Source organism: Emydura macquarii, unplaced genomic scaffold (assembly GCF_026122565.2).
Source record: "Emydura macquarii macquarii isolate MOO-44397 ecotype Brisbane River unplaced genomic scaffold, CSIRO-AGI_Emac_v2 contig_3305, whole genome shotgun sequence".
NCBI lineage: Eukaryota > Metazoa > Chordata > Testudines > Chelidae > Emydura > Emydura macquarii.
The window spans coordinates 6038860-6065492 of record NW_027133442.1 but is presented as its reverse complement, the minus strand read 5'-3'; the positions used below and the strand labels follow the sequence as shown (position 1 = coordinate 6065492).

The 26633-nt window shown below is 44.8% G+C and overlaps 2 protein-coding genes across 5 annotated transcripts; one reads left to right on the top strand and one right to left on the bottom strand.

Annotated features, from left to right (window-relative positions):
• Positions 1–416: 416 nt before the first annotated feature.
• Positions 417–15466, bottom strand: GEMIN6 (gem nuclear organelle associated protein 6). 2 transcript variants are annotated; one of them, XM_067532879.1, is made up of 3 exons: positions 15449–15466; positions 9403–9542; positions 417–1048 (listed from the first exon to the last, which is right to left on the bottom strand). In XM_067532879.1, the coding sequence occupies exons 2-3, from the start codon at positions 9528–9530 to the stop codon at positions 673–675; spliced, it is 504 nt and encodes a 167-aa protein (XP_067388980.1). In that variant the 5' UTR covers positions 9531–9542; positions 15449–15466; the 3' UTR covers positions 417–672. The 2 variants fall into 2 exon arrangements, with proteins under 2 accessions (XP_067388980.1, XP_067388979.1); XM_067532878.1 differs by lacking the exon at positions 15449–15466 and adding an exon at positions 11150–11613.
• On the top strand, positions 11939–26566 carry LOC137143212 (serine/arginine-rich splicing factor 7). 3 transcript variants are annotated; one of them, XM_067532874.1, is made up of 9 exons: positions 12121–12207; positions 16499–16679; positions 17127–17303; positions 18174–18248; positions 18330–18431; positions 19061–19114; positions 23557–23601; positions 24213–24248; positions 25576–26566. In XM_067532874.1, the coding sequence occupies exons 1-9, from the start codon at positions 12180–12182 to the stop codon at positions 25628–25630; spliced, it is 753 nt and encodes a 250-aa protein (XP_067388975.1). In that variant the 5' UTR covers positions 12121–12179; the 3' UTR covers positions 25631–26566. The 3 variants fall into 3 exon arrangements, with proteins under 3 accessions (XP_067388977.1, XP_067388975.1, XP_067388976.1); XM_067532876.1 differs by lacking the exon at positions 16499–16679 and having other exon boundaries at positions 11939–12207; XM_067532875.1 differs by lacking the exon at positions 23557–23601.
• Positions 26567–26633: the final 67 nt, after the last annotated feature.

Sequence of the window (26633 nt, the reverse complement as noted above, 5' to 3'; positions counted from 1 at the left end):
CTGTCTTATTTATACATCCAAGAATCACATTAGCCCTTTTCACCCCAGAATTGCATGTTGGGTTGTTTGTGCACTGTGATCCCTACATCCTTTTCAGAGGCACTGCTTTCTGTAGGGATGGCCTGCATTCCTTGTTCCTAGATGTATAGCATTTGGCTGTATTAAAATGAATTTTGTTTGAATGGGACCAGCAACCCAAGCAATTCAGATTGCTCCCTATGACTGGCCTGTCCTCCTTGGTATTTACCACTCCACCGATCTTTGTGTCATCCACAGATAGGAGGAGGGGCAATTAAAAGCAGACACAAAGGGGAGGGACACAGCAATGAAGACCAGATTCATCAACTTGATTTTTCACATGAGACAATGTAGTTAGATAAAGAAAGTGAATTAGGATTCCATAGAATAAAATGTCATTCATACCAAATACAGTTTTTTTTAATACAAAATATTAAGTGGTACAAATGCTTCCTGCTTTCAGTTATACAGCTGTTCCACCACCTGTTTCCTCACATACATGATCAGCCAGAGTGGCTAACACACAACAGTACTACTCACGCTCAGCTAGTCAGTCAAAAATCAAGACTACCAATAGTACAGAACAATTCTTAAAGGGAAAAAAGCACCTCCATCTGTTTGAAATAGAAGACTTAAATGAGAAGCATTTGTCCATTACTCCTGTTCTGCGAGATGGCCTTGTATCAAGCTCTGGACTCTCGACAGAATAATTTCATTGGAGCTGCTGCAGTCTTCTGGCCCATATGGCGGGTCGATCGTTAATACACTTGCCACACACAATGTTCTTTGTGACTCGCCTTGTTCTGTTACAGGGATGTGATTGGTCTCCAGCCAAGTCTTCAGGCTGCTCTTCCTCTTCTCCAGTTCTTCTTGGCCATAAGCTTTGCTCTCTCCTGGCATGAATAGAGGAGCAAGCCGCTCCTTCATTTCATCATCCCCTTCATTCACTATTTCAACTTTCTGTACAGCGTGACCCAAGATGACTGAGACAGATATTTTTCCATCCTCCACGAGTTTCACTAGGACAATACTGCCAGGGAAGAGGACATACCATTCATATGCAAGTCAATAAGTAGAAAAAGACAGTGAGAAATCTTGGCCGTATTGCTCAAAAATGGGTGCTTAGAATTATAAATATGTAACCAGATTTCCAAAATTTGAGTACTCAGCAGTTCTGAAGTCACTTTAAAACATAATTGGGCAAATTTCAGACCTGTTTGAGAATCTTGGCCCTATAATATTACAGTATATATATATATGTGACATAGTAGAACATTCCATGCCAAAATAAAATCATTACAGCTAAGCCAGGCTGGGAAATCAAGTATTCCAGAGTTTGGAAATGCAGAGAGAAGGCTACAAGTGCAAACATGACAGGGTTCCTGAATGCTCAGGAATATTATACCTTAGTCTTTTTAATAACTTGCATATTGAAGGCCAGAACATAGAACCCCACACCTTAATTACCATGTAAATACATGAGATAAATGCATCACTATTAACGGGCTTGCAAAGAAAGAGATTCTGCCTTTTTTGCTTGTTTATTATTTAAAAGATGCCAGAATGCTTTTTCGTAGAGAAAAAAAAAATATGAATGGGTGAGGAGAATGTGCATTAGAAAATCAGGTCTCATTTGCCCTGGAAGATCCCTTAGGTGACAGGCAGCGCAAGGAGAAGACATCCCCATGGACAGTAAAGGAAAGCCTAAGTGATTGCTATGAGAAGGAATTTAGGGTGGGATACATAAAGTGACTAAGGGCACAGCTACACTAGAGTTTACAGTGGTGCAGCTGCACTGCTGTAAGCTCTATACAGCTGCTCTAAGCCAAATGGGAGAGAGAGAGTCTTCCTATAAGCTTAACTACTACAGCCCCCACGAGCAGTGGAAGCTGTTGGTGGGAGAAGCTCTCCTGCAGACATAGCGCTGTCCACACCAGCACTTATGTCTACGTAACTTATGTTGCATGGGGGGGGGCGATGTATTCACACCACTGAGCAACATAAGTTATGCCGACATAAGCTGAAGTGTAGACATAGCCGGAAGCGTTGCAATGCTAAGCATCATGGTGCATAACTCCTAGGAGCCTTGAAAAAAAAAAATCACAGGAACAATGCTGCAATCCACAAAGGCTAAGTTAGACAGCTAGACTCCCTATGCAATGCACGGGGACCGAAAGGTGCCTCCGAATGAGATCCACTAAAGCCAGCATGCTAGGCAGCTGGCCACTTAAGTTAGCCAATGGGAGATGCTGACCAGAGAGGTGTATGCTAAGCACCATTCCTCTCTCAGGAAAAGGTGCCCAAGGCTTGGTCTACACTTGAAACTTAGATTGACCCAGCTATGTCGTTCAGGGCAGTGAAAAATTTTGCACCCTAAGCACCATAGTTAGGTTGACGCAACCCCCAGTGTAGGTGAGGCTAGGTCAACGGACAAATTTTATCAACCTTGTTACCACCTCTCCGAGAGGGGGATTAACTGCACTGACCCAACCACCACCACCTCCTGCAGCAGGGTGGATTAAAAAAAGAAAAGAAAAAAAAATTTTTAATTTTTTTTTTTAAATTGGGGGGGGGAGGGTTAATTTAAATCAGATTTTTTTTTTTAATTTTAAATCAATAAAATACTAAATTTCTCCTTTAAAAAACGTTACAATTAAGTCTCATTACAAACATGCTAAACCTACACTTAGTCTCATAAAAATGAATTAATGGCTCTAGTCTGTCCAGCCTAACCATCAGCTCTTGCTTCTTGTAAGTTCTGGGCTTTCAGTTTCTGTTTCTCAGCAGACTAAAGTCACATGTGCAAAGAAAGACACAGGCTGGATAAGATTGTTGTTGTTCTGGGCTTATGTGGTTATGGAGCTGGGCCAAGCAAGTCAGAGAAGTTAGTTAAGACACAAAGGACGGAGGCAAAGCAGAAAGGAACAGTGGAGTGGACTGGAAAGAAAAAGGGAAGACATTATTCAGTACACACACAGCTTCCTATATTCCCCCACACTTTTACCACAGAAAAACTGTCATGGCTTCTGGGCATAAGAGACCCTATCTGGGAATATTTTGAAGAAATTCCTTCCCTGAGTAAAAAAGGAAAACATGTCAAGTGTAAGTAGTTCAAGAAGGAGATGCAGGGCCTAGTTACAAGAATGAAACATAATGAAAACTGCTTATTGGGAGAAAATTATGTGGATATGTCTGAAGAACCATGTGGATCAATTGTTTAGTAACTTAAATAATTCACATTGCAATGCATCATTCTTCAAGACTCTATGCCTTTTAGTACAAGTGTGATTTAACAAGTAAATTCCCAAGCTGTTTGCTATGTTGGATGTTGCTAGAAAAAAAAAAGTTTATCTTAGCCAATCCTTATGGCTTGGTTTGATTAGGTAACTAGGTTTAGAATCTATCACCAAGTATACGGTACAGAAAGCCGCAGTAAGAGAAATCTAGAGTTGCCACTGGGTGTCTTTCTTATTTTATATTACATAATACATGCCCCTTATTTTGGGGCATCATGGCCACAGACCATAATGGTGATGCCATAAGTCTATTCCCTATTTTACTTCAGTATAACTCAGCTTTCCCAAGGGAACCCCATCCTATACTTGTTTTCTCAAAAAAACCGAAGTGCCAGTGAGTTCTATGAGACCTACTCCAAAATTAAGTGCCCTCTAAAGTGCAGTCAGTCGTAGCTTTTTTGGTAATTTGGAATCGAATCTGCATCATTGCTGAATAAAATGTAAATGGTTAACTGAATAAGAGAGTGAGAAGAACAACTATTCAAAATCATTTTTGAATTTTGTTTTAGGATCCCATTTAAGCATAAGAGACTTTGACTGTGACTGTCTATCTGCAATAACTTCAGTGTCATCCGTTGGTACTTTTAGCAGCAGTGCTGCAACTAAACATATTTCAGACAACGAAGTATCTGTAACAAGCAAAAGATTTCAATCATCCAGTGAAACCACCACCATGGATGGGTTTGTAGCAAGGATCAGCAAATACTAACAAGACACTATAGATGAAAAAATTGCTCAGTTCATTTATGCCACTAATTCTCCTTTTCACACTGTTAACAATACACACTTAATTGACACGGTTGAGTTCTTACGACCAGGCTACACTCCACCTCGTAGGGCAGATTCTGGTGGAAGGGTGCTAGATACAGTGTATGAGAAGGAATTTGAAGAGTGTGCAAGAAATACTGAGGGGAAATTTGCTAGCTTAAGCCTTGATGGGTGGAGCCATGTACACAATGATCCAGTAATATGTGCCTGTGTGACAACAGAAGATGGGGTTGCATATCTTTCAGAAATAAAAGATATATCAGGCAATGCCCACAACAGAATATTTAAAAGAAGTGGCAGTGAAAGCTGTAATAAACTGTGAACAAAAATTCAACTGTCATGTGCGCAGTTTTGTCACAGACAATGCTGCAAACATGGCAAAGATGAGAAGATACTTAGAAGAAGAAATGAAAGGATACTCTTTAAAAACATATGGCTGCAGTGTCCATTTAATGCATCTTTTACCTAGAGACTTAAGTACGTATTCTCCAGGAATAAAAGAAAATTTTGAAATCGCAAAATGTTTCTGTGACAACCATTTTGCTTCAGCTTCACTGAAGAGAGAAGGAGGATCCAAACTAATTCTCCCTCAAGATGTTCGATGGAATTCTGTGGTTGATTGTTTTGAACAATTTATTAAGAATTAGCCTAGTCTCAAAACTTTGTGAAGAAAACCATGATAAAATAGATGGAAGTATCTCATCCAAAGTATCTAACATTGGATTAAAGAGGAATGTAGAGCAGCGGCTCTCAACCTTTTTTTCCCAAGTACCAGTCGGGTCAGGTCAAGTACCGCTGGTCCTAACCCGAGTTATACTCCAGTAAAAAAAGGGGGGAACTGCCCTCCGCCGAATTCTGTCCGCCATTAACCACATTTCGGCAGCAAGGTTTCTAACATGCGGAGCCGGCCGGGTTACTTTTCGCCGGCAGAGTTTTTAGCATGCGGAGCCGGCCAGGTTGCTTTTCGGCGGCAGTGTTTGCGGCGGGGCGGATTTCGGCGGCAGCACGGGGGGAAGCCGGCGGTAGGCTCCGAGGCTTCGGCGGGAGGGGAGGGGGGTTTCGGCGGCAGCAGGGGTGCAGCCGGCAGTAGGCTGCGCATCTTCGGCGGGGGGAGTGGGTTCGGCGGCGGCGGGGGGAAATTCGGCAGCAGCAGCAGGGTACGTCTCGCGTACCACCAAGCTGTGGTACGTGTACCACCGGTTGAGAACCCCTGATGTAGAGGATATACTCAGTATACTGAAACCTATAGCCATAGCCTTAAACAAACTTCAGAGAAACTGTTGCTGCATTGCTGAAGCTGTCGAAATTTGGAAGGCACTTCAAGAGACAAAAAAAAATACCTCACCAGAAAGTTAAACTGCAGGCAATAAAGAAGCAAATGGATCAAGTACTAACTCCACCTCATTTTTTTTTTTGCAAACATTCTCGACCCAGATATAAAGGTAGATGCCTAACTTCTGAAAAAGATGCTGCTGCCATGGCATGGGCATCTCAAAAAAATCACTCCTCAGTTATGCCGGTCATAATAAATTTCAGGGCTGGAGCAGAACCATTTAAACAGTACAGGTTTACTGATGATGTTTTGAACAAAGTCACTCCCCTGAATTGGGGGAAATCATTAGCCAGGCACCTTGAAACAAAGTTCCTTCAGTTGCTAAGCCAACTTTTCACAGCAGTGGCTTCCTCTGCAGGCACAAATAGAATATTTTCATCGTTTGGTATTATTCACTCAAAGCTAAGAAATTGACTGGGAGTCGAAAAAGCAGAAAAACTCGTATTTCTGTTTCAGTCTATGAATAAAAATGACAATGGGAGTGGGGAAGATGAGAGCTAGTTGTAGAAGTTTTAAGAACAGCATACGTTTAGTGTTGTGATTACTTGTCTGGTAGAGTTAATAAAATTTGAAAATTGAAAAAAAGAGTTTAAGGACAGCAGTCAGCTGTCAACTCAGGAGACTGCTGCAATTGCAAATGTGAAACTTTTATGTAATGTTTCAGATTTAGTTTAATAAAATATAAGTGCTATTGTGTTTGTGAGAGAGATTTAGGTCTTACCATTCCTAATGTACTGCTGCTGCATCTGCAGCTTGACACAGCTAATGATATTATGCACTATTTCCTAAATTAATAAAAATCAAGTTATCTAAAAAAATTACACAAAGTACACCCTCCTAGATGTTGTAAAATGCTGTATTGAGTTGTAAATTAACATGTTTTAATGATCAGATCTGCACCATTGTTTACGAAATATGTGAAGAAGTATCAGTGGGAAACTTGATTTAAATCAGTGATTTTCTCTTGGTGATTTAAGTCAATGATTTTAATCGCCTTGATTTAAATCAATCCATCCCGTCCTGTAGCCAGATTTTGAGTGGAACCTGGTCTGGTAGGCGGCCCCTGAGCACACATACCGGATTGGGACGCACACATGACGTAAGTGTTTGGCTGCTTATCTTCCCCCAGTTTGTGAATAGCTCTGGGGCTTAGGTCAGAGACAGGTATCGGCATGGGCACCAGGGTCGTATAATTTTGGTGGTGCCCTGGCCAGGGCACTGAGTCCATGTCATGTGGAAGAAGGGTGGGGGGAAGGGGCAGGGTTGGGCGGGGGAGCAGTTGCCATGTGGAGCTACTTGGGGCCAGGAGCAGTTCCAGCCAGGGTGCTGGGCCCACGTGGGAGAGGGGTGGGGCTGGGAGCGGGGAGCAGTTGCCACACGGAGCTGCTTGGGGCCAGGAGCAGTTCTGGCCAGGGCGCTGGGCCCACGTGGGAGAGGGGTGGGGGAAGGGGTGGGGCTGGGAGGGGGGGGGAGCAGCCTCCACCATGCCAGAATAGCTCCTGGCCAGCCGCTGAGTGTGTTGGGGGATAGGGAGGCAGACAGAATGGCCTCTGCACCTCCACAGCCGGCCCCCTAGTACCCCAGAAATATTGGTGGAGCCAGGCCCACCATCCTTAATGTTGGTGGAGCCTGGGCACCACGGGCCCATATAACTCACCACCTATAGGCACTGGGGCGCCTAGAGGGAAGCAACAGCGCACATGCCAGGAGGCAGAAACCTAGATGCCTAGGGAACTTCTATCCTGAAGATTTAGGCATAAGTGAGTTTAGGTGCCTGTGGGGCTCAGCAGGAGTTTTGTGGAACGCAGTGGAGCCAAAACTGGGATTTAAACCCCAGACTTAGATGCCTAAGTACCTTTGTGCATATGGGCCTTGCTGTTTAAAACTCATTTTTTGTTAACATCGATTCAGCTCAAATCTGGCCAACAGCTGGGGGAAAAAGATCTTTGTCACTGACTCAAGCTCTGGCCCGTCAATTAGTGGCTCAGAGCACTCGCTTCCTTTGCCAGGTCTGATCTTCGGAGTCCCACAACAAATGCAGTGAAGAAAATACTTGGGGGAAGACAATAATGGGGCTTTTTTCCCCCCCTACCTCCGAGGAAAAGGGCAGAAGTATGTTGTTTCGTTGCAAGCCACCTTTTAGGAGAACTGTCACAATTAAGCTACAGTCATTACCATTCACTGTTATTTGACTAGGTCAGTTTCCTGGGAAATAGATGTCCCACTAAAGAAGATGCCTGATTTAGCCTGGCCCAATTAAGAATACTGGGATAGTTTACATTTCCCAAGCCCCTTTCATACCAAACTGCTTTACAAATGATACAGATAGACACAGTTTTACTGCCACCCTGAAGGGAAGGACAGTCACCAGTGGGCACAGGAAACACACAGCATTGGGGGGAGGGGGGGGCGGGCGGCGCCCAGGGTTAGGCAACAACAGTGAAGCAGCAGGTCTCTACTCTTCCAAAGCACACCATGGGCTCGAATGTCTCATACAGAGTAGAGACACTCCATAATTCATCCTTGTCTGAAAAAAATTCAAAGCAAAATGCATGAAACTCTATTGAGCTACATTGAGAAGAAAGGGCTAAGCCAGCCATGCCTGGAACTCAACCTGTAGCACCAGACACACTTTGTATTTCAAACCTGACATTTAGACCCCTTAGTTACAAGACCCCAAGAGCTAAAGTGGAACTCACTGAACTTCCTCAGAATGTTCCTGCCAGGTATCCCCCCAGCCCAATTCCTTCTCAAAGCATACTCAGAGCCTTGCACCCACACCCTGGCTCAGCATAAAGCAGAGCTAGAAAATGTTTGTTCTCATGAGCAAAACGGCACCAAGATGCAAAGGTCCTAATCACTTGTAGGGCTTTATATTTTCAGATGAACAGAATTCCATATAGCAGCCTTACAAACCTCTGGAAGGGGCAATTCTTGGGCACACTTCGATGGCTGGGTTAGGTATGATGGAGCAAGCTCTTAAAACTTTTGAACACTAAGGTTCTCAAGAAGATCATAACAGAACTAAATGAAGAGTCTGCTCAGCTTAGTCTCAAAATACAGACTCACCCTTAACTTGTCTCCAAGACCATATAACCTAGGAGATGCATGGAAGGGTTGTTATTATTATTAACATTTATTATGCTAGTGCCTAAGGACCAATGAAGAATGAGGCCCCATTGTGCTAGGTGCTGTACAGACACAGGAGTAGAAGTTCAATTCACAACTAAATAATAATGCAAAACCCTTAAGCTTAATTTATGCATCCTGTCCCCTCTGGTACATTCTCTCTTTAGCTAAAACATTTTTACCTGGATATAAAACATCCCCTTACAGTGTTTTCAGCATAACCTAGCCTATGAGAACAGAAATCTCCCCCTCCACCGATTTATCTACTTACTTTTGTATTTTGCTTAGCTTGGACAATGGAAAACACAGTGTCAAGTTTGATTTTTTACAATTTCCTTTTAGTTATTTATAGTCCCAATTGTGATCTGCATGGATGCAGAGCAGTTCACCCCACGGATCACAATATAGGACTGTGGCCTTAGGTAATATTTAACAGGAAATTAGATTGGCATTTTTAAGATGCCTAGCTCCCTTTAATATTTCCCCTTTGCTTTCTCTTTGATGAGAGTAAGATGGAACGCATTCTATATTTAAAATACAGCACTACACTGAAGTAGTGCTTATATTTTAAGGGTGCTTAAACTCCCCAGCAAAGTTGGCATGAATCCAGAGCAACCAAGCTCATGGCTTCCGTCTCTTACCCAAAAGGACAATTTGAAATCATGTGAATGGTCCTCATGACTCCTAGCATCCGCTTCCTCTCAGCCCTGCCAATTAGCATTGATATAGAATTATGGACCAGAGGCCAAGTGTGCCATTTCTGCTCCAAGCAGGTATACTTTAGATTCAGCACCTTCCATCTCTACACATCAGATCACCATTCTCTTTGTTATGAGCAAATAACAGCTTGGTACTCACTTTGCAGAAACTGGGTCAATTGTTAAGACCCATCCTCTGTATTCATGTTTCTCAGCAGCTGTGACTTTTACTTCTTTGTTCACATAACTCTGCCACTCTAAAGGACTTTTCCTCTGCCATTCACTCATATTTCGCTGAACCTAAGGAGCAATCAGTGTAGGTATTAGCAACAGCAGATGCCTCTACTCCAACTTCCAACCTCGTGTGCTAGCCTGATGACATGGTTCTTGTGCCCTGCCATACATACTCTTCCTCCTCAAGCCCTGCCAAAAGGATACTGATCAAGAATGGCAGCATAATTTGAGGCAGGAAGGCACTTGGAGGAGAGGAAGGTGATCAGGAACAGTCAGCATGGATTCACCAAGGGCAAGTCATCTCTGACCAACTTGATTGCCTTCTATGACGAAGTGACTGGCTCTGTGGATGTGGTGAAAGCGGTGGATATGCTATACCTTGACTTTAGCAAAGGTTTTGATATGGTCTTCCACAGTATTCTTATCAGCAAGTTAAAGAACTCTGCGTTGGATGGATGGACTATAAGATGGATAAAGAGCTGGCTAGATCATAGGGCTCAACAGGTAGTGATCAACGATTTGACATCTAGTTGGCCAGATTAGGGGGCTGAAGCACATGACTTATGAGGAGAGGCTGAGGGAACTAGGCTTGTTCAGTCTGCAGAAGAGAAAAATGAGGGGGGCTCTGATAGCAGCCTTTAACTATCTGAAAGGGGGTTCCAGGGAGGATGGAGCCAGGCTGTTCTCAGTAGTAGTAGACGACAGAACTAGGAGCAATGGTTTCAAGTTGCAGTGGGGGAGGTCCAGGTTGGATATTAGGAAAACCTTTTTCCCTAGGAGGGTGGTGAAGCACTGGAATGGGTTACCTGGGGAGGTGGGGGAATCTCCATCCTTAGCGGTTTCTAAGGCCCAGCTTGACAAGGCCCAGGCTGGGATGATTTAGTTGGGGTTGGTCCTGCTTTGAGCAGGGGGTTGGACTAGATGACCTCCTGAGGTCCATTCCTACCCTAAATGTCTATGATTCTATCTCCTTTTCCCAGGACCCCCTTCATGGAACTGAGTGGATGATGAGGGAGGGGATGAAGGCTCTTGTACAGGACTGAGTCCAAAGAACCAGGGGGAAGCCCAGTTCATTCACTGTGCAGAGGCTGGGAGCACTGGGAATCTACACCACTTCCTGACCACAGTATTTGGAGGGAGGAAAGTCCCAGCAAGTTGGGAGAGCCCTTTACTCCCTAAACTCCTCTACATGGCTCAGGGGATCTGCAGCTCACCCTCTAGTTTTCTGGCCTGCTGCTCTATTACCCAGGATGTAGAGCCCAGCGTCCCACTCTGGATTTGTGCTACATGCTGCACAAACACAGAGGAAGCAGTTTGTCCCTGCCCTACAACCTAAGTTTACAATCTGAGGGCCCTCAGTCTTGCAAACATTGGTGCTTAAGTTCAGGCAGGCATTACATTCAATAGGACTATTGAGGTGTGCAATATTAAGGCAGTGTGCAACTGTTCACAGGATCACAGGCTAACTTTGGTCTCTCTGCACCGCCCATTCTGCTGGGTGCAAAACGTCCTTGCTATTCTCCACCACCAGCCAACAGAAAATGCAGGCTGTCCGAGTCCCTGCTCAAATCCTTTATGCCACTGTATCATGCCCTCTGCTCTCCCTGCAGTACACAGCCCACACGATCATCTAGGCCAGTTTACATGCAAGAGCGCGGCTCACTGACACTCACCGCTAGAGTTTGAGGCACTCTACTACTCCAGTCTCCTTCCTGCACCCAGGGGAAACCCCGGACAACTTCTGCTCCGCTGGCAGCCGGGCCACCAGCTGCCCTCCGGGAAGGACTGGGTCAGAAGAGGGAGCAAGGGCGGGCAGAAAGACACGTGCACAAACGTGCAACCAGCAGGCTTTGCTCAGGTCGGAGTCACAAACAGAGACCTCGCGTCACGTCCTGGCCGGCCCCAGAAGCCCAGCCCTCGTTCTGTAGTTGGACGCAGGACAGTGGAGTGCAGTCCGCACTCACACACTAGTGCGTACGTGGTGCTCTGCCATCGCTCTCCGCGTTGCGTTGCTGACGTCGCTCACACACGTGGTGCCGTTGTCGGTTTACTCAATTGCAGGGATTTGCACTAAAATAGCAGCGTGCCCCCTCAGCAGCTGCTCTCCTAGAAGAGCCGAGCCTAACCCCGTCCGCGGCGGCCTTTCTAGGCCGGTAGCACGGCAGCAGTAACAATAAGTGCAGAGCCCGCGGGGGAACGCACGTGCTGCGGCGCGGATTTATGGGCTGCGTTCGCAGCAACGCACGCGCGGTACCTGCGCATGGGAGAGCTGCGTGCGCCACACCCTTAACGAGGCGTCATTTCCCGTGTGCACACGCGCTGCTCTCGGCAAACAGCAGGCTCTGCACCAACCACCGCTCAGCTGAGGCTGAGCGAGCGAGCGAGCGCGCGCATTAAGCCCGCCTCCACCCCGGGCACTAACGCGGCGTCACTCACACTAAGGCCCACCCCCTCGGCCCCGCCCCTCGCAGCCCCGCCCGAGGGACCTCGCAGCGCCTTAGTCAGGCCGGAACTTCAAAGTTCTGGGCACTAGCGCGCTGCCTGCTGAGACACCATGGCTCCCTCTTTGCCGGGCTAGCAGCCTCGTGCGCATGCGCAAAAGCACGCTATCCTCTAGGGGGAGGGAGTCAGGGACTCCCGGCGCATGCGCACGGACACCCGGCTGGCGCGGACCCCGGAGCGGTGGCTGCTGGAGCCGGGGCGATGTCTCGCTACGGGCGCTATGGCGGCGGTAGGTGCCGGGACCGCCCCAGCCGCTTTTCCGCTCCTCGAGGCCCAGGAGAGCGGCCTGTCCGGAGTCTGCTGGGGGAGGGCGGCGCCTTGCTGGCCGGGCCCGCGCCGCGGCTCCCGCGCATGGGGGTGGGGCCGCGCCGCAGGGGTGCCGGGCGGGCTGCGGCGGCGATAGGCGGGGGGGAGCAGCGCCGAGCCGGGGAGCGTCGAGCCAATAGCGACGGCGTCAACAAAAATGGCGGCGCCTGGGGGGGCGGGGCCCAGAGAGTTCTCGCTCGCTGCTGCGCGCAGGCCCGGTGCGGGCGACCCCTTCGCCTGTCGCCCAGGCGGGGGAGGGGCGGCTCCTGCGGGTCGCCAGCCCAGGCTGTCGCGAGCGGGCCGAGGGCGTTATGGGGTCTCCTGGCCCGGCCCGCGGTGCTGCGCAGCTCGGCAGCTAGGCTGTTACCGAGCATGCGCCTGCGAGCTGGGCATGCGCAGTCATCGCTGCTGAAGTCGTTGCGGCCCTCACTCTGCCTTTACCCGGGCGGGTGCTGCGGGGCGGGGCCAGAATAGGGGCTGGGCGGCGGGGATACAATACATACACTGACTGCCGTGGGCGGCGGGAGCGGGTCCAAGGCTTGGGCCGCTTCCCAGCGCTGGGTTCGCGTAAAGGCTACGTGCAGCCCCTGCTTAGCCCAGGCAGCTCTGCCCTGGCTCGGCGGCTGCATGTACCCCGGCCTGGGAACCGTTTACATACCGCCCTTCTCCAAAAATATCAGGGGGGCTGCTTTAAGAATCGTCCCCCCTCCCTTTGCCTTGCTGCATAAAGCCTCCCTGCCCTAGGCGCACGTGCCGTAAGTGCTCGGGGCCTGCCGTCCCCGCCCCAGCTAGTTTGATGCCGTTCCATTATTTACTTCTGAAAGGGGACATGACATTGTGCCTAGGGATGGCAGTGGGCCTGTTTGTAATAGCAGATACTCACTGGAAAGAGTGATGCTAATTGTTTCAGCAATCACAGCTCAGTATTTCTAATATAGCAGTGTTTGTAGCATGACATTCTTACTTCTGAATTTTTGTTTTAAATACACAAGTGTATTCGTTGGGATCATATGACATCAAGGCTGACAGATTTCCTGGATTGGTATCAATTTCTTCAATTTCCTTTAATCCACCAATGGGGATTATAGTTGTCAGCTGTTACTTTGGCTCTCACTGGGGCACCCTAGAGCTTTTTCACAGGTCATGACTTGCTTGTAGAACTTGGTTCCCAGATTTTCACTACAGGCCAGATTTGTAAAGATTGAAAGCCCCGAGCTACTTTTGAAAGTCTCAGTAGTTGCCTAACTACTTTTAAAAATCTGGGCCCCATGGCACTAGATCATCATCTTGTATGAAATCATTCTCTAGCTATAGGTATACAACCCCAAGATTAAACACCCAGACAACCGTAAGTGTTCAAACATCAAGAGTAATAACCCCTATTTTTATTTTCATTACTTTTGGGTGTATTTTAATTTGCCTTTTTGTTTGAGCCATTAGGAAATGCTAACTTCATGCTTTTTGATGTTGCCTTTCCCACAGAATCCATCTCTCTAAAAGGACTGTGCAGTCCTACCACTACTATGGTTTTGGACTGTCAATAGTGTGATTCCCTCCCTTTCCCACCTCCCAATGATTGAAAACCTATTTATAGAAATAAAAGGGGTTTTTTTTTGTTTGTTTTTTTTTTAAATAATCCTCCCTCCTGCAAATGCTGAAGTGCACTTTACTCTTCTTACTTCATTTGTTTCATACATAAATGTTTTTCTAGTGAGTTGTTTATAAAATATGTAATCAGAAGTAATTTCATAGCCTTTTATGTATGCTACATATAGATACATTTCAGTGAGGTCTTCATTCTGACAAGTTTACTGTTTTGTATGGCCTTTTTTAAAAGTGAATTAGCATATTAGTTTCTCGTTGTTGGACTTTAAGAGCCTATTGGAGACAAAGCACCACGAGGGGGTAGCTCATGCAGATTAGTTGTTCCATGGTAAAAATGCACATTTTCTGAACACTGAGGACTATGACTCTGGCTTGGATGTTAAATGAACCATTGTTATTCATAGTTTGACAATTCTGATACAGATTGTGTGACTAGCTGCTCCTTCACCATCAGAGGTTCTTGCATCTATATATCTGCAGCTCCCCATTTATGTGGGTGTCATGGAAAACCAGATAAAGCAATTTAAAGTAAAGGAATTAACAGAGCTTCATCCCCCTCACTTTTCCCTGCTCTTAAGGGAACGTCTAGATGGTGTAACACTGAAGCCATGAACTTAGTGTGCAATGTGTATATTACAGCACCTTCAATTCTTGTGTGGCTACTTTCCTTCAGAAATAAAGTGACCAGTATTGACAATGCTAGTCAGGACAACCAAAGAAGATTGCAGGAATCCTTCCCCAACATGCTATTAATAATCAGGCCTTTGACCTGTTTTAAAATTTGATATTGTCCAAGTGTATCTGCTGTTTGTAGCCAAAGAGTAGGAGTGACATACTGGAGCACTCATCTTGAGATATCAAAAATCCTTTGCACTACTTTACAGATATCAATTTTGGACTGAAAATTTCAGTAAGTGGTTTAAGGTTAAAATTTAATGTGACCTTGCTCTTCCTTTCTGTCCTGTGCTAATCGGGACATCTTTCGTGGGCTGGAAAATGAAGGCCTCATGGTGTCACGGTAGATCCTGCTGTACATGCAGAGGAATGATAATTTTTTCCTGGGGTGAGATTGGGTTTAGCAACAACACTGCATACATACACAAACAGCATTTGTTGTGTTTAGATCTTTTTTACCTTATGATGGTTATGAGTCCATTATTGTGATGTCCACAGAAGTAGGAGGACACAGTATGAACCAATGCAACACAAATATTTTCAGCTCACTTAAAACATTGTGATGTTTAGCACATGATCAGAGGGTAGAGCTGATCACCTGGCCAGAAACAGCCAGAAACAGAGTGTGGTAGTATAAAGGATTGGGGGTGGGGAGGGGCCCGTCTCATAGCACCCTCTTGCAGCTGGACCCAGGCTTGCTCTTGCTGAGCTTGCACCCTCCCTGGGAATTCTGCCTGCAACCATCTCAGAGTCCAGGAAAGGTGGTTTCCAGCAGGGTTAGGGGTGGTGTCTTTCTTTTATTTCAAGTTTCCTTAATAAAACAAGATCAAAGCTTCCCCAAGTCCATCCCTCAAATCCGTAAGTTCCTCAACCCTGACTCTTACCTCTGAGCCTCCATGAAAGTAGGACTTCTCACAGCCTCCCTTCGATCCACTTGTTTCTTGAGGCAGTTGATCCAGCCTCTGGTAGGTAGCACAGCTCCTCCTCTCTATTTCCTGCTCTGCCTTTTATGAGGATCAGCCAATTAAACTGCAGATGTTTTCCCATGTGCAGTGGGTGGGGCTAATCAGCTAACCAGCTCTGGTCTCTGACCTCAGGGGAATGGTAGCTCTTATACTTTCACAGGCAACTATTAGACATGCTCTATATTTGTTTCTGAAGCTATATAGGATCTTTTCATTGTAGGCAATCCACCCTGTTTATTCACCTTATAGCTGTGCCAATCTGAGCTCAAAGAATGGGGAAATGTTATAAATGTTATAAATGCTGAAGAAAGCCCCATGACATCAGTAGCTGATCAATGCAAGAGCATATACACATCTGATGTGAGGGATGGCTTTGCTGACAACCAAAAGGAGGGTGCCAACATTCCTAGGAAGATCTGAAGAAGCAATATATGTACCTTCATTCAGCATTGTATTTTCATTCAGCATTTTACATACAATGCCCCTGTAGAAGGCTTTTCCCACATACAAAAATACCTGTCTTTATTTATGTCCAAATATAAAACAGAGATTTCACAATGGTAGCAAATTGTGAGGGAGTGCCCCCCGCCATCACGAACTGCTATCCCCTGGATCAGGAGATAGGGAAAGATGAGAGTTAACAAACTATAACAGATGTACCCCCATCGGTCACAATTTGCTACCCCTGGACTAGACGATGGGAAAGGTGAGAGGTAACGATTTGTGATAGGTCTACCCACATCCGTCACTATTTGCTGCCCCTGGATGAGAGAATAAGAAAGGCAGAGGTAGCGAATTGTGACAGGGCAGCAAAAAAGAACACCTAGATGTCAGTAACTGCTGTTGGTAGCAAATTGTGATTATACCAGTTTGTAACATTACACCAGCCACATTGCTCAGCTGGGGAAACATTGCGGGGCTTAGAGCAGCTGCTCAGTCACTCAGCGATTGTGTGACTTGCTCTTGCAGAGACCAAAGTATATGTGGGGAACCTGGGCACTGGGGCTGGGAAGGGAGAACTGGAGCGAGCCTTCAGCTACTATGGCCCCCTGCGCACCGTGTGGATTGCAAGAAATCCCCCAGGATTTGCCTTCGTGGAGTTTGAAGACCCAAGAGATGCTGAAGATGCAGTTCGAGGATTGGATGGAAAGTATGCATGTATTGTATTTCTGGAGGCCCTAACTTCTTACTAAGGGTATGTCTGAATTACAAGTCCTACAGCAGCACTGCAGCCACCCTGCCGTACGGTAGACACTTGCTACAGCAGTGATGGAAAGGGTTTCTCCTTTGCTCTAATAAATTCAATCTTTGAGAGAAAGGGACAGTAGAATTCTTCCACCCACCTAGTGGTATCTACAGCAGGGCTTGTATAGGCTTAAATGCGTGTCTCAGATGAGAATTTTTCACACCTGTGAGAGACGTAACTAGGTTGATCTAAGTCATAGGTGTAGACCAGGAATGAGAAGGTGTAGTTCTTTTACAGTAATGGGATTCTCAAATTTAAGTGATTTTTTTAGAGATAGGCTTTCTTGTTTCATAAGTATTAGATGAAAAATACCAAATTATTAATTGATATTTTGTATATATTATATTACAGGGTGATTTGTGGCTCCCGGGTGAGAGTGGAGCTGTCAACAGGCATGCCCCGTCGCTCCCGCTATGATAGGCCTCCAGCGAGGCGCCCATTTGATCCTAATGACCGATGTTATGAATGTGGCGAGAAAGGTCATTATGCTTATGACTGTCATCGCTATAGTCGCCGAAGGAGGAGCAGGTACGTGTGTGAAAGGAGTGATTGGTTCTCTTCACCAGTTACTAGTGTAGTCATTAGCCAAAAAGAGAATGTTATGCCAGTTTAATTTATGTTTAATGCTGTAATTATACAGGCATGTGTTACAATTTGTTATTTCATATTAAATGTTAATATATTAATAATCAACCTGGTCAAAACCTTTCAGGTTTCTTCGTTTGAGTCAGTCGCCTTGATTCAGAATGTCACGAGCCTTAAGATATCATGCTGAGGCGCCTTGCAAAATCCGACAATTAAGATCCTCCTAGACCTTGAGGTGATCAGCATAAGAGGCCAGATCCCCTCGAGCCATCTACACCTAGCTTCACCTTATTCTTTAAAGGGCAGAAAGTTTGAGACGGTGATCGCCATAACAGTAAATTTGGCTTTCAATTGGGGCCCCCCCCCTCCGGTTTAGAAAGAGGAACACCAGATTGACCACATTCCCACCTAGAAAAATCTTCTTGCGTCAATCAAGCCTCACCCTGGCTCATTTGGCTGTCAGTTTGATCGTCGTTAGATTGAAGAGAACACCTAGATGCAGCGATCGGCTATAGATACTTCTAGATCGTCTAGATCTGCTAGACCTTGGGCCAAAGAGGGTCGACCTGCAAACTTGCAAGGTTTATTTTAAATACACATTACAGTGTTTTATATTATAATGTAATTCTAAAATGTAATTCAGCTTAACATCTTTTCTAGGTAGTAAAAATACTCAAAACAAATAGGCCCTGAGTTTTTTCCAACTGACAGACACTAATTTTTAGTTGTCTGAAATTTTGACTTCAGCAGAGGCACTTGAGCAGTAATGCTAAAGTTGTTTTCTAATACTTGTTTTTTCTAACCTAACATTAGGTCACGGTCTAGATCTCATTCAAGGTCCAGAGGAAGAAGGTATTCTCGGTCACGCAGCCGAAGCCGTGGTAGGAGGTGAGTTTCAGACTGTCTTGTGCTTCCTTTTTTTTTAAAGAGAAGTCCAACACTGAATAATTTTTAAAATTTTCCCTGCAGGTCTAGGTCAGCTTCCCTTCGCAGATCCAGGTCTGTCTCTCCTCGTAGATCTAGATCGGCCTCACCTCGCAGGTCCCGATCAGGTTCTTTAAAAAGATCGAGGTAATTATTATGCGTTGTAACTTTTTATTAAGGTGGTGGATTCAGAACATATTTGTGAGAAGCCTAACTCTACCTGTTTGCAGAGCAGACTCTCTGAAAAGGGCCTGACAGCCCTCAAGACCAAACTTCAAAGGCTGTACGGGAGGCATTAACTTTAGTTCCTCTTGAACTAGATAGTGTAAAATGAGTTCTCTGAGGGCTTGTTTACACAGAGCAGTAACATGCACTAAGGCGATGTGACTTCTAAACTGCATGAATGTGTTTGTGCATTAGCTGGTCTGTGCAGACCCTGCTGGTGTGCAGTAAAGGTTCCTGGTGTGCTTTAACATAGTGATGTTTCAAACAAAAGCAAGGGCTACATGGACAGATTAATGTGCCACACGTTACCCAACCATGTAGACAATCACTGAGCTTTTGGGATTACATGATTAAAGTTATAGTCTTATTCTGTGTAATCTAGGTGTCATGTTCGCATTGTCCTATGCACACTGTAGGTCTTGTGATCTTGACAGATATCTTAGCACCAATCAACAACAAGGCTACTTTGATAGGCTACTTTAATCATCTTAATACTTTAATATTTTTTCCTGGAGTTCGATTGGATTTTATTAGTTTCTTTTCAAACTTAGATCTAGATCCAGATCACGATCAAGATCCAGATCCGTTACATGGCCAAGAAGCAGGTAAGATCTTTGACATGATTGATTAAAGCCACTTACTAATAGCTGCAGGCTGAATTAACTTGTAGTCAAATGCACTTTAAATCCCAGGTAAATGCTGGGTACTGTCTAAGCTCCTTTTTCAGCAAGTTTGGAATATGAAGTGTTCTAAAACTGTACATCATAGTATCATTTGTACAGATTTCATTACTTTACCTGCATTTGTACAGGATACCTTAGGTCTAGATCTGTGATGGTGAACAATAGGCAAATCTTTGGTACATAAACCAGTTTTGACTAGCATGCATGTATGTCAGTTAATATGTCTGAGAAACACATAAGTCACCTAAAACAGAAATAAATCCAGTTCTTAAATGTCCCTTGCCCATTTGAGATCATAATTCCTTCCTGCTTCTAACTTACAGGAAGTCAAAGTGTACTATTATGCTATTATTATGTGCATTCCCCTCCCAAGGATTCTCCATGCCAGATTCTTGGTATTCCGTGGTGTCATGGGTACATGCCCAGGACAAATGTGTGAAAGACTCACCAGTGCCCAAATTCTTGGTTGCTGCTGATCTCTGAACTGTACTGGGCAGCAGCTGTTAGTTGTGGTAGCTGCATTAGATTAAAAGGTGGCATAATAGGGTGGAAGATTGTTTTGTACAGAATGGATCATAGGAATTAAATGTCTCAAACCCAATTTAAAGAATTGTGTGTAAAATGTTGCATGTCTGAGTTCTCATTAATACTTCTGTAATAAGTAGGTCTAAGCTGTACTCTGTGTATGGGTGTGCTATGGACAGCCTATCTGGCACTTGTGGAGCAGGTCTCCTACTGTCTGTTATGTAAAGATAGGATTTAAATTTGGGATTTAAAGCTTACGGATGATGCTGTTCCATTCTCTGTCCTTGCCCACATCTGTGGGTTTTGTTCCTTGTCTAGGAGGGCTGCAGAATTAAAGAACTTCTCTTTCCTAGCTGCTCTCTTCCATGTCTTCTAGCAGCAGCAGTTCTTGCTGCTACTATTTGTGATCCGGTGAGTGGGCGGGCGTGAGCCCACTGCTAAAGGCCCCTCCCCTTGGAGGGGAGGAGTCACTGGACCCAGGACACAACTAAATTCATGGGACAAAGAATGAAAAAAGGAGCGGGCGTAGGGGTCACAGGGTCAAACGAAGGGAATCAGAATGGGACACCAAGCAGAGAACCCCGGACAGCGCCCACTGCTCCCAGAAGGTGTCAAGGAAGCCAGCGGACGCTGCCCAGAGGAACTCTGCTCGGATGCGAGTGGACAGAGGAATGGAAGTAGGCCCCACAGTCACAGAGCGCCCCCTCAGCCAGCCTCCTCTCCCTGGCCTTGTAGATGGCCATTTTGGCCAGGGCTAAGAGGCGGTTGATGAGTAGGTCCCGTGACTTTGTGGGGCCACGGACAGGGTGTGCGTATAAAAATAAGTGCGGGGAAAAGTGCAGCCAGAACCTCAGCAGGAGGTTCTGGAGGTGCCAGAACAGGGGCTGCAGCCTGGCGCATTCCAGGTACACATGCACCAGGGTCTCCCTCACGCCGCAGAAGGGGCAGGTATCGGGGAGAGGGGTGAACCGCACCAAGTGCACACCTATGCTTACGGCTCCATGAAGGAGCCACCAACTGATGTCCCCGGTGGGCCATGGGGTCAAGGTGGAGTAAAGACTGGCCCACCAGGGGTCCTCACCCTCCACAGGTGGCAACAGGTCCCGCCACTTGTTGTCAGGATGGGACACAAGGGTGAGGACATGAAGGGTGTGGAGCACGAGCGTGTAGAGATGGTCCCTCAGCGCGGTTCGAAAGAGGACCGGCTGCAGATCGTGCAGCCAGCTCCGTGTGTGGGAAGAGGGCAGCCGGGGGGACTCATGGGGCCAGGGCCTAATGGAAAGCACCGGAGGGCTGGGACTGAGGGATGGCGGGGAGCGCCCTCTCACAAGACCTGCTCGAGGTTGACCCGAGCAGCAGGGGGCAAGGCTGCCCTCACCTGGAGTACGCACTGGGGGGTTCGAAGGGTGGAGAGCTCCATGCGCCGAGCCAGCGCCTAGTTCTTGCTGCTGGGGGTGGTGTGTGTGTGTCTGGAGAAAGAAAAGGGAAGCAGCACCTAGAGGGAATAGGTGGGAAAGCCCTCTGCCTGCAGGGAAGGAAGAGTGGCTACTGTTGATGGCAAGAGGCAGGATCCCTGTCACAAGTGGGAGGGTGGCTGAGAATTTTCCTGGAGAAGGGAAGGATGAAGAATAGGAGAGCCCTGCTTGGTGGTGGGGCAGGAGCAAGGGAGGAGGCGGTGGATAAGAGAAAAGAAATGCTGACATGAGTGCAGTAAGGTCTGGGAGGAAGTGAGGTGAGAAGTCTTGCCTTGGGTGAGGGAGGCTGGGGGGAGGAGAAGTGTGGCGTGCTTTCTCTTGCTCCTAAGATGGACTTTTTCTACATGTTACCTCATGAGTGCCACAGTGAGCCTTACTCTTTGTTCCCCCAAGTTCACATCTCCACTTGGCCATTCTTTTTATCTTCATTGAATCTGCAAATGCCAGTAATGTGCAGAAAACGACTAATCAAGATCAACTTACATGTCAGTGAGGGAGATTCTTGAATAACCCTGCATACTGTTGGCTACTGAGTTTTACCACTGCGATTGTTTTCTCTGAGTCACCAGTTTGTCCTCAGATGAAGGGATTACACCCAGAATTCCCATTTTAACATTCAACTTGTTCATGGCCTACCTGTTCCATTGTAAATGTGCAGGTACTTAAATGCCCCGTGACCAGTGGTCAAGGTCACAGTCACAAAAGAGATTTCAGGACTAGCATTATTGGACAGTAGCAAAGCACTGATATTGTTCACTGTACTTGGTTTCAGAATGTTCACTATGGAAATTCCAAGGAAGCAGACAGTTCTCATGGCTTCGTTGCAAGAGAACAAAGGGAAGGCTGGGCTTTAGAGCTGTAAAAGTTCTAGAACCAGTTAAACGTTCTCATCTTGCTGCTAGTTTTAAAATGTCACAAAATCACACAGCAGGAGAACCTTTCTCTGATGGTGGTTGTGTTAAGGAGGCACTGTTCTCTCCTGCTAATTCTTGAAAAATTTTCTGAGCCAAGAAAATGGCACAAGAGTTGCCATACCCCAGAAATAGTTAGGGGGAATCAAACACAAATGAATAGGAGTGAGCAGTGATATCTGACTTGAAAACATCCTGGTATATTTCATTACACTCATTGATGCCTGTTCCTGGGAATGGTCAGCTGTCACTGCAAGATGTACATCACAGGAGATGGAATACAGAAACTAACTGCTGACGCTACTGGGCATTGCTACAGGTAAAGAATATCAGTGCCTCGTTACCAGGTTTTTGCTGCTGAAAATAGCTGAAAGTGACAACCAGTGAAGTTCAAAGCATGGTTTCCAGTAGCAGACTTCATGCATTATCTTCATAAACTAATTGGCCACATAAGTGAAACATCATTGTCTTGTGTGTCAAAAGGTTTTCTTCAAAAGCAATTTGAGCAACACTTGGTGTGATGAAGCTGTGGGAAGGAAGGAAGTTGTGAATTTCTCACTCACAGTGACACAGGTTCTTCCAAGAATTCATATTAGGACTGAGGTACAGCAGTGTCACTTGGCTAAGGCTGTATCTGTTTTGAAGAAACAAAGTTCTTGGTTCAGAAAGGACATTAAGGGATGCGGTTGTTGAATGACTTGATGTGTTCTGCTGACTGAACTCAATATGATAGTTCAAGGCTTAGGAAAACAGTGATCATGATATCAAATATCAAACAATATCAAAGACTATGAAATGCTGAAATTGTTGAGGAAAGGCTTGAATGCTGGAAAGCTAAAATACTACTTGTTGATGAAACTAGAAAATGTATCTACTTTCATGGGCAATATTGGTAACACTGAAGTATACTTCAAACTTGTTCCAATATACCGGACATCTTTGGAAATCTTTTCAGAACAGTTAACTTTCCATAGCTAGAAAATAGTTCACACTTTCAGCAGACACGCATAACCAAGGTTGAAGATTTCATGTGTCTAAGGTGTTAACAACATTGAAAGGAAGATGGAGAGTATCGTCTGGAAAACAGCTTGGCTTTCAGGTGGAAGACACCCATCCTAATGGAATCTTGCCAGTTTGGAATACTGTGAAAATACTTATAGCTGTCATAGCTTCAATGGGACAATATACTCATGTGAACTGTCTCAGGTTTCAAGTATTATCTAGAATAGGTTGATGAATGATGACTGCAGCATGTGTGGCACTGAATTAAAAAGCTGTCTTCTGAAACTTAACTGCAAAAGCCCCACACACAGGTGGATTTCTGCCTGTCAGTCACTAGCCCTTCGCCATTTTTTGGCATGTGGTATGAATTTTATTATCACTGGGGTAGGTAATTTCACTGTACATACATGCCATTGGTGCCTTGCTGAGCCTTATTTCTCTCCCATTGTAGGTCTGGGTCCCATGGTAGATCTAAATCTGGCTCACCTGCTAAAAGGTGAGCATGAAATGCTGACGCCGGCACTAGATCTTTTAGAAGTCAGTATTGCTTTGTCATGATTCACAAAGCCCTTTGCGTGGACCAAATACCTTTCACTTTGTATTTGAAGGGTGTTATTGCCAAGATGGTTTAGTTGGGATTTTTACTTCAAAGGTCACGAATATTTAGTGAGTTTTTTATTTCAAATATAACTCTGACTAGAAAATATTTTCTTTGTAGGTGGTGGTGGGGCATTTCCCTACCCCATCTTTTTTGTTTTAACTATTTACTTTCTACCTCAATACTGAATCCTCTTACTTCAATTTGTTGCTCTCCTCCACCCCTGCATCACAGAATTATTGTGAGAGTTAAACATTGTTCTTAAAATACTTAAAAGGATTTGCTGCAGAGGCATATCTAGCTCCAGCTATAGTAGGGATGGTGGGGATTAATTTGATGCCCTTACAAATCCTTTTAAAAGATGTTGGATACATTGTCAATGATACCTATCTAAAAGGCTGACTATGGTTCTCAAGATTTTCCTACTATTTTAGAGTATGGGAGAAATTGTTTTGTTATAACATAACTTTATAAAGTTTTATCACTTAATATTTCTTCCTGTTTTGCAGCCGATCAAAGTCCAGATCACCCTCTCCCAAGAGAAGGTAAGTTGAATCTTGCTACTGAAGACTGCTGGATGTAGCACATACTACAGTGTTAGTTCTGTTGTCTACTACTGAAAAGTCAGCATTTGCCAACACCAAGGTTACCAGAGCTTTTTCCTTTACGTAACTAAGCACTAAAAGGTATATTTTGGATAGACTAGACTTCCTTAATGCACGTCTCACTCTGATTACTAAAGTGAGGCGCCTAGAGATAAACTGCTCCCAAGAAAGTAGGAACATGGAATAATATGAAGAGCTTGTCTTGGATTATTGCTGTATTACTTCCATCCTCTGTAAGGGCTTCATTGAACTGAGATCATACAAGAGGATAAGCAAAAGCATAATAAACTTATGGGCAAATAGTCATGGTGAGAATCTTTTTCAAACAGTCGGTTTAAACACTCCAGTGACTATAATGAGACTAACTTCTTTTCTAGAAGGTGCAATGGGCTATTTTTGGTTTACAGTTAAACCTTTTTCAGAAGGACTAACCCCAGTTTCTCAAGGGGTGTTTGTAACCAAAGGAAAAATCTGAATAATAGTAAGGATAGTGGAAAATGGAAATGGCTCTGAGTAAAGCTGGAAATGGATTAAATGTGTGAAGCAAAACATAAACTGAAGACTTCTTGTAACAAACACCCATCTGGTTGAATGGAGTCAAACTGCTGTCATCCTTGCTGCTGGCTCTACCTTAACAAACAGCTGTACAGTCTGCTGGTCCTACATGGTAATAGCAAGATAAAGTTCTCTACATTTCTCTTCTGTAACCCAGATGAGTTCTCGTTAGAACCTCTGTATGTCTTTATGTAATTAATCACTAGCCTTGTTTTTTCAGTTTTAATCTGAGCCATTTATAACCATTCTCCATTAACTCGGGTAAGTATGCTCTTCTGAACGCTTGGAGACAACTGTTCCAAGCTTGGTAAAAATCTCTTGAGGGAAGGAGTGCATGGGAACTGGAGTAGCTTGTGACATGCCACACTGAGGCCTTGTTTGTAATCTTCCTTCTCATCCTTACTTTGTTCTTTTCCTCTTATTCTTTTGGACACTTCAGAAAAGGCTTTCAAATCTTAAAGTTGCATTGTTTATTAATTGAAAACTTTAAAATGCTACTAATGATTCTATAACAAACTTGGTTTTTTATATCCTTTGAGGATGGCTTCTAACAGAATATGTATGCAAGATCGGTTTTAAAAGTAAAACTAACTCACTAACCACATCAGTGCTGGGAGGAGAGGGTTTTTCTGTGATGGTGCGTGGTGGTGAATCTGCAGTTCCAGGTCACTTAAGTTACTTCAGCTGACTTCTGTTTTCTTTTCACTTTCAGTCATTCACCATCAGGAAGCCCTCGAAGGAGTGGAAGTCCTGTAAGAATAGACTGAAATTTCAAAGTTAACCTTTTAGGAAGAAAGTTATTTTGTTTACATTATTATAAGGGATTTTGTGGTGTCTTCGATGTGTAAATGGTGAGAACTTAGTCCTAGAAGAGTATTTCAATCATAACAATTGGCATGGATTTGGATCTTTTAAATTCTGCAGTCACCTCAGTAGACTAGCGCACAACTTTTCTGTTGTATGTATTAACATCCTGTGATCTGAAAATGTGGGACTCTTTTATTGACACGTTTTTTATTGATGCAGTGAAATAAAATGTGTATTTCTAACTAAAAACCTCCTGTGGTAGCCCTACTGCTTAACAAAAAAAAAGTGGTGGCTACCATTAGCCTACTCCAAACCAATCATATTCTTCCCTGTTTATTTTGAATTGTCTCTAGTCATGTGAACTTGTTATTGAAGTTAAATGGATGATGACAAAATTTTAAACACTATTTAAAAATCTTTGATAGCTCCGTTGCCATAACTTCCTGTAATACCATTTACATGAGATCTCTATTCATTGTAATCTTCCTGTGTAGAGAAAGTATGAATTTCTAATGTATGAAGTTTGCTTATAAAAAATACACCCTTTCTTATCATAAAACAGAATGGCACAAGCACAATATTTGTTTTGCAGTTTATCTTTAAACGCTGGTTCATGTTCTAAGACAGAAGTCAGCTGTCACTCCTTTTTCTCTACCACAACCCGTTTATGGTCAGTTAGTCTAACCTGAGAAAAACTGAACGAAACTGAGTGAACTTGTGTAGTCAAGAACTATTCTGCAACACACGTTGAAATCATAAAACAGCTTGTGTGCTGGTAGACAAAACCCTTTTAGATATTGGTAAGATAAACTCTGTAGCGCACACAGCAAATACGTCGTTGAAGAGTTTAAAATGAATCTTATGTGAAATTCCCTAAAGCCAGGTAGTTGGTCTGTAGCAGGAGACCCAGAGGAGTTGCATGGGGATATGGCACTTCATGTTGAAAATGAGACTGGTTGTCCA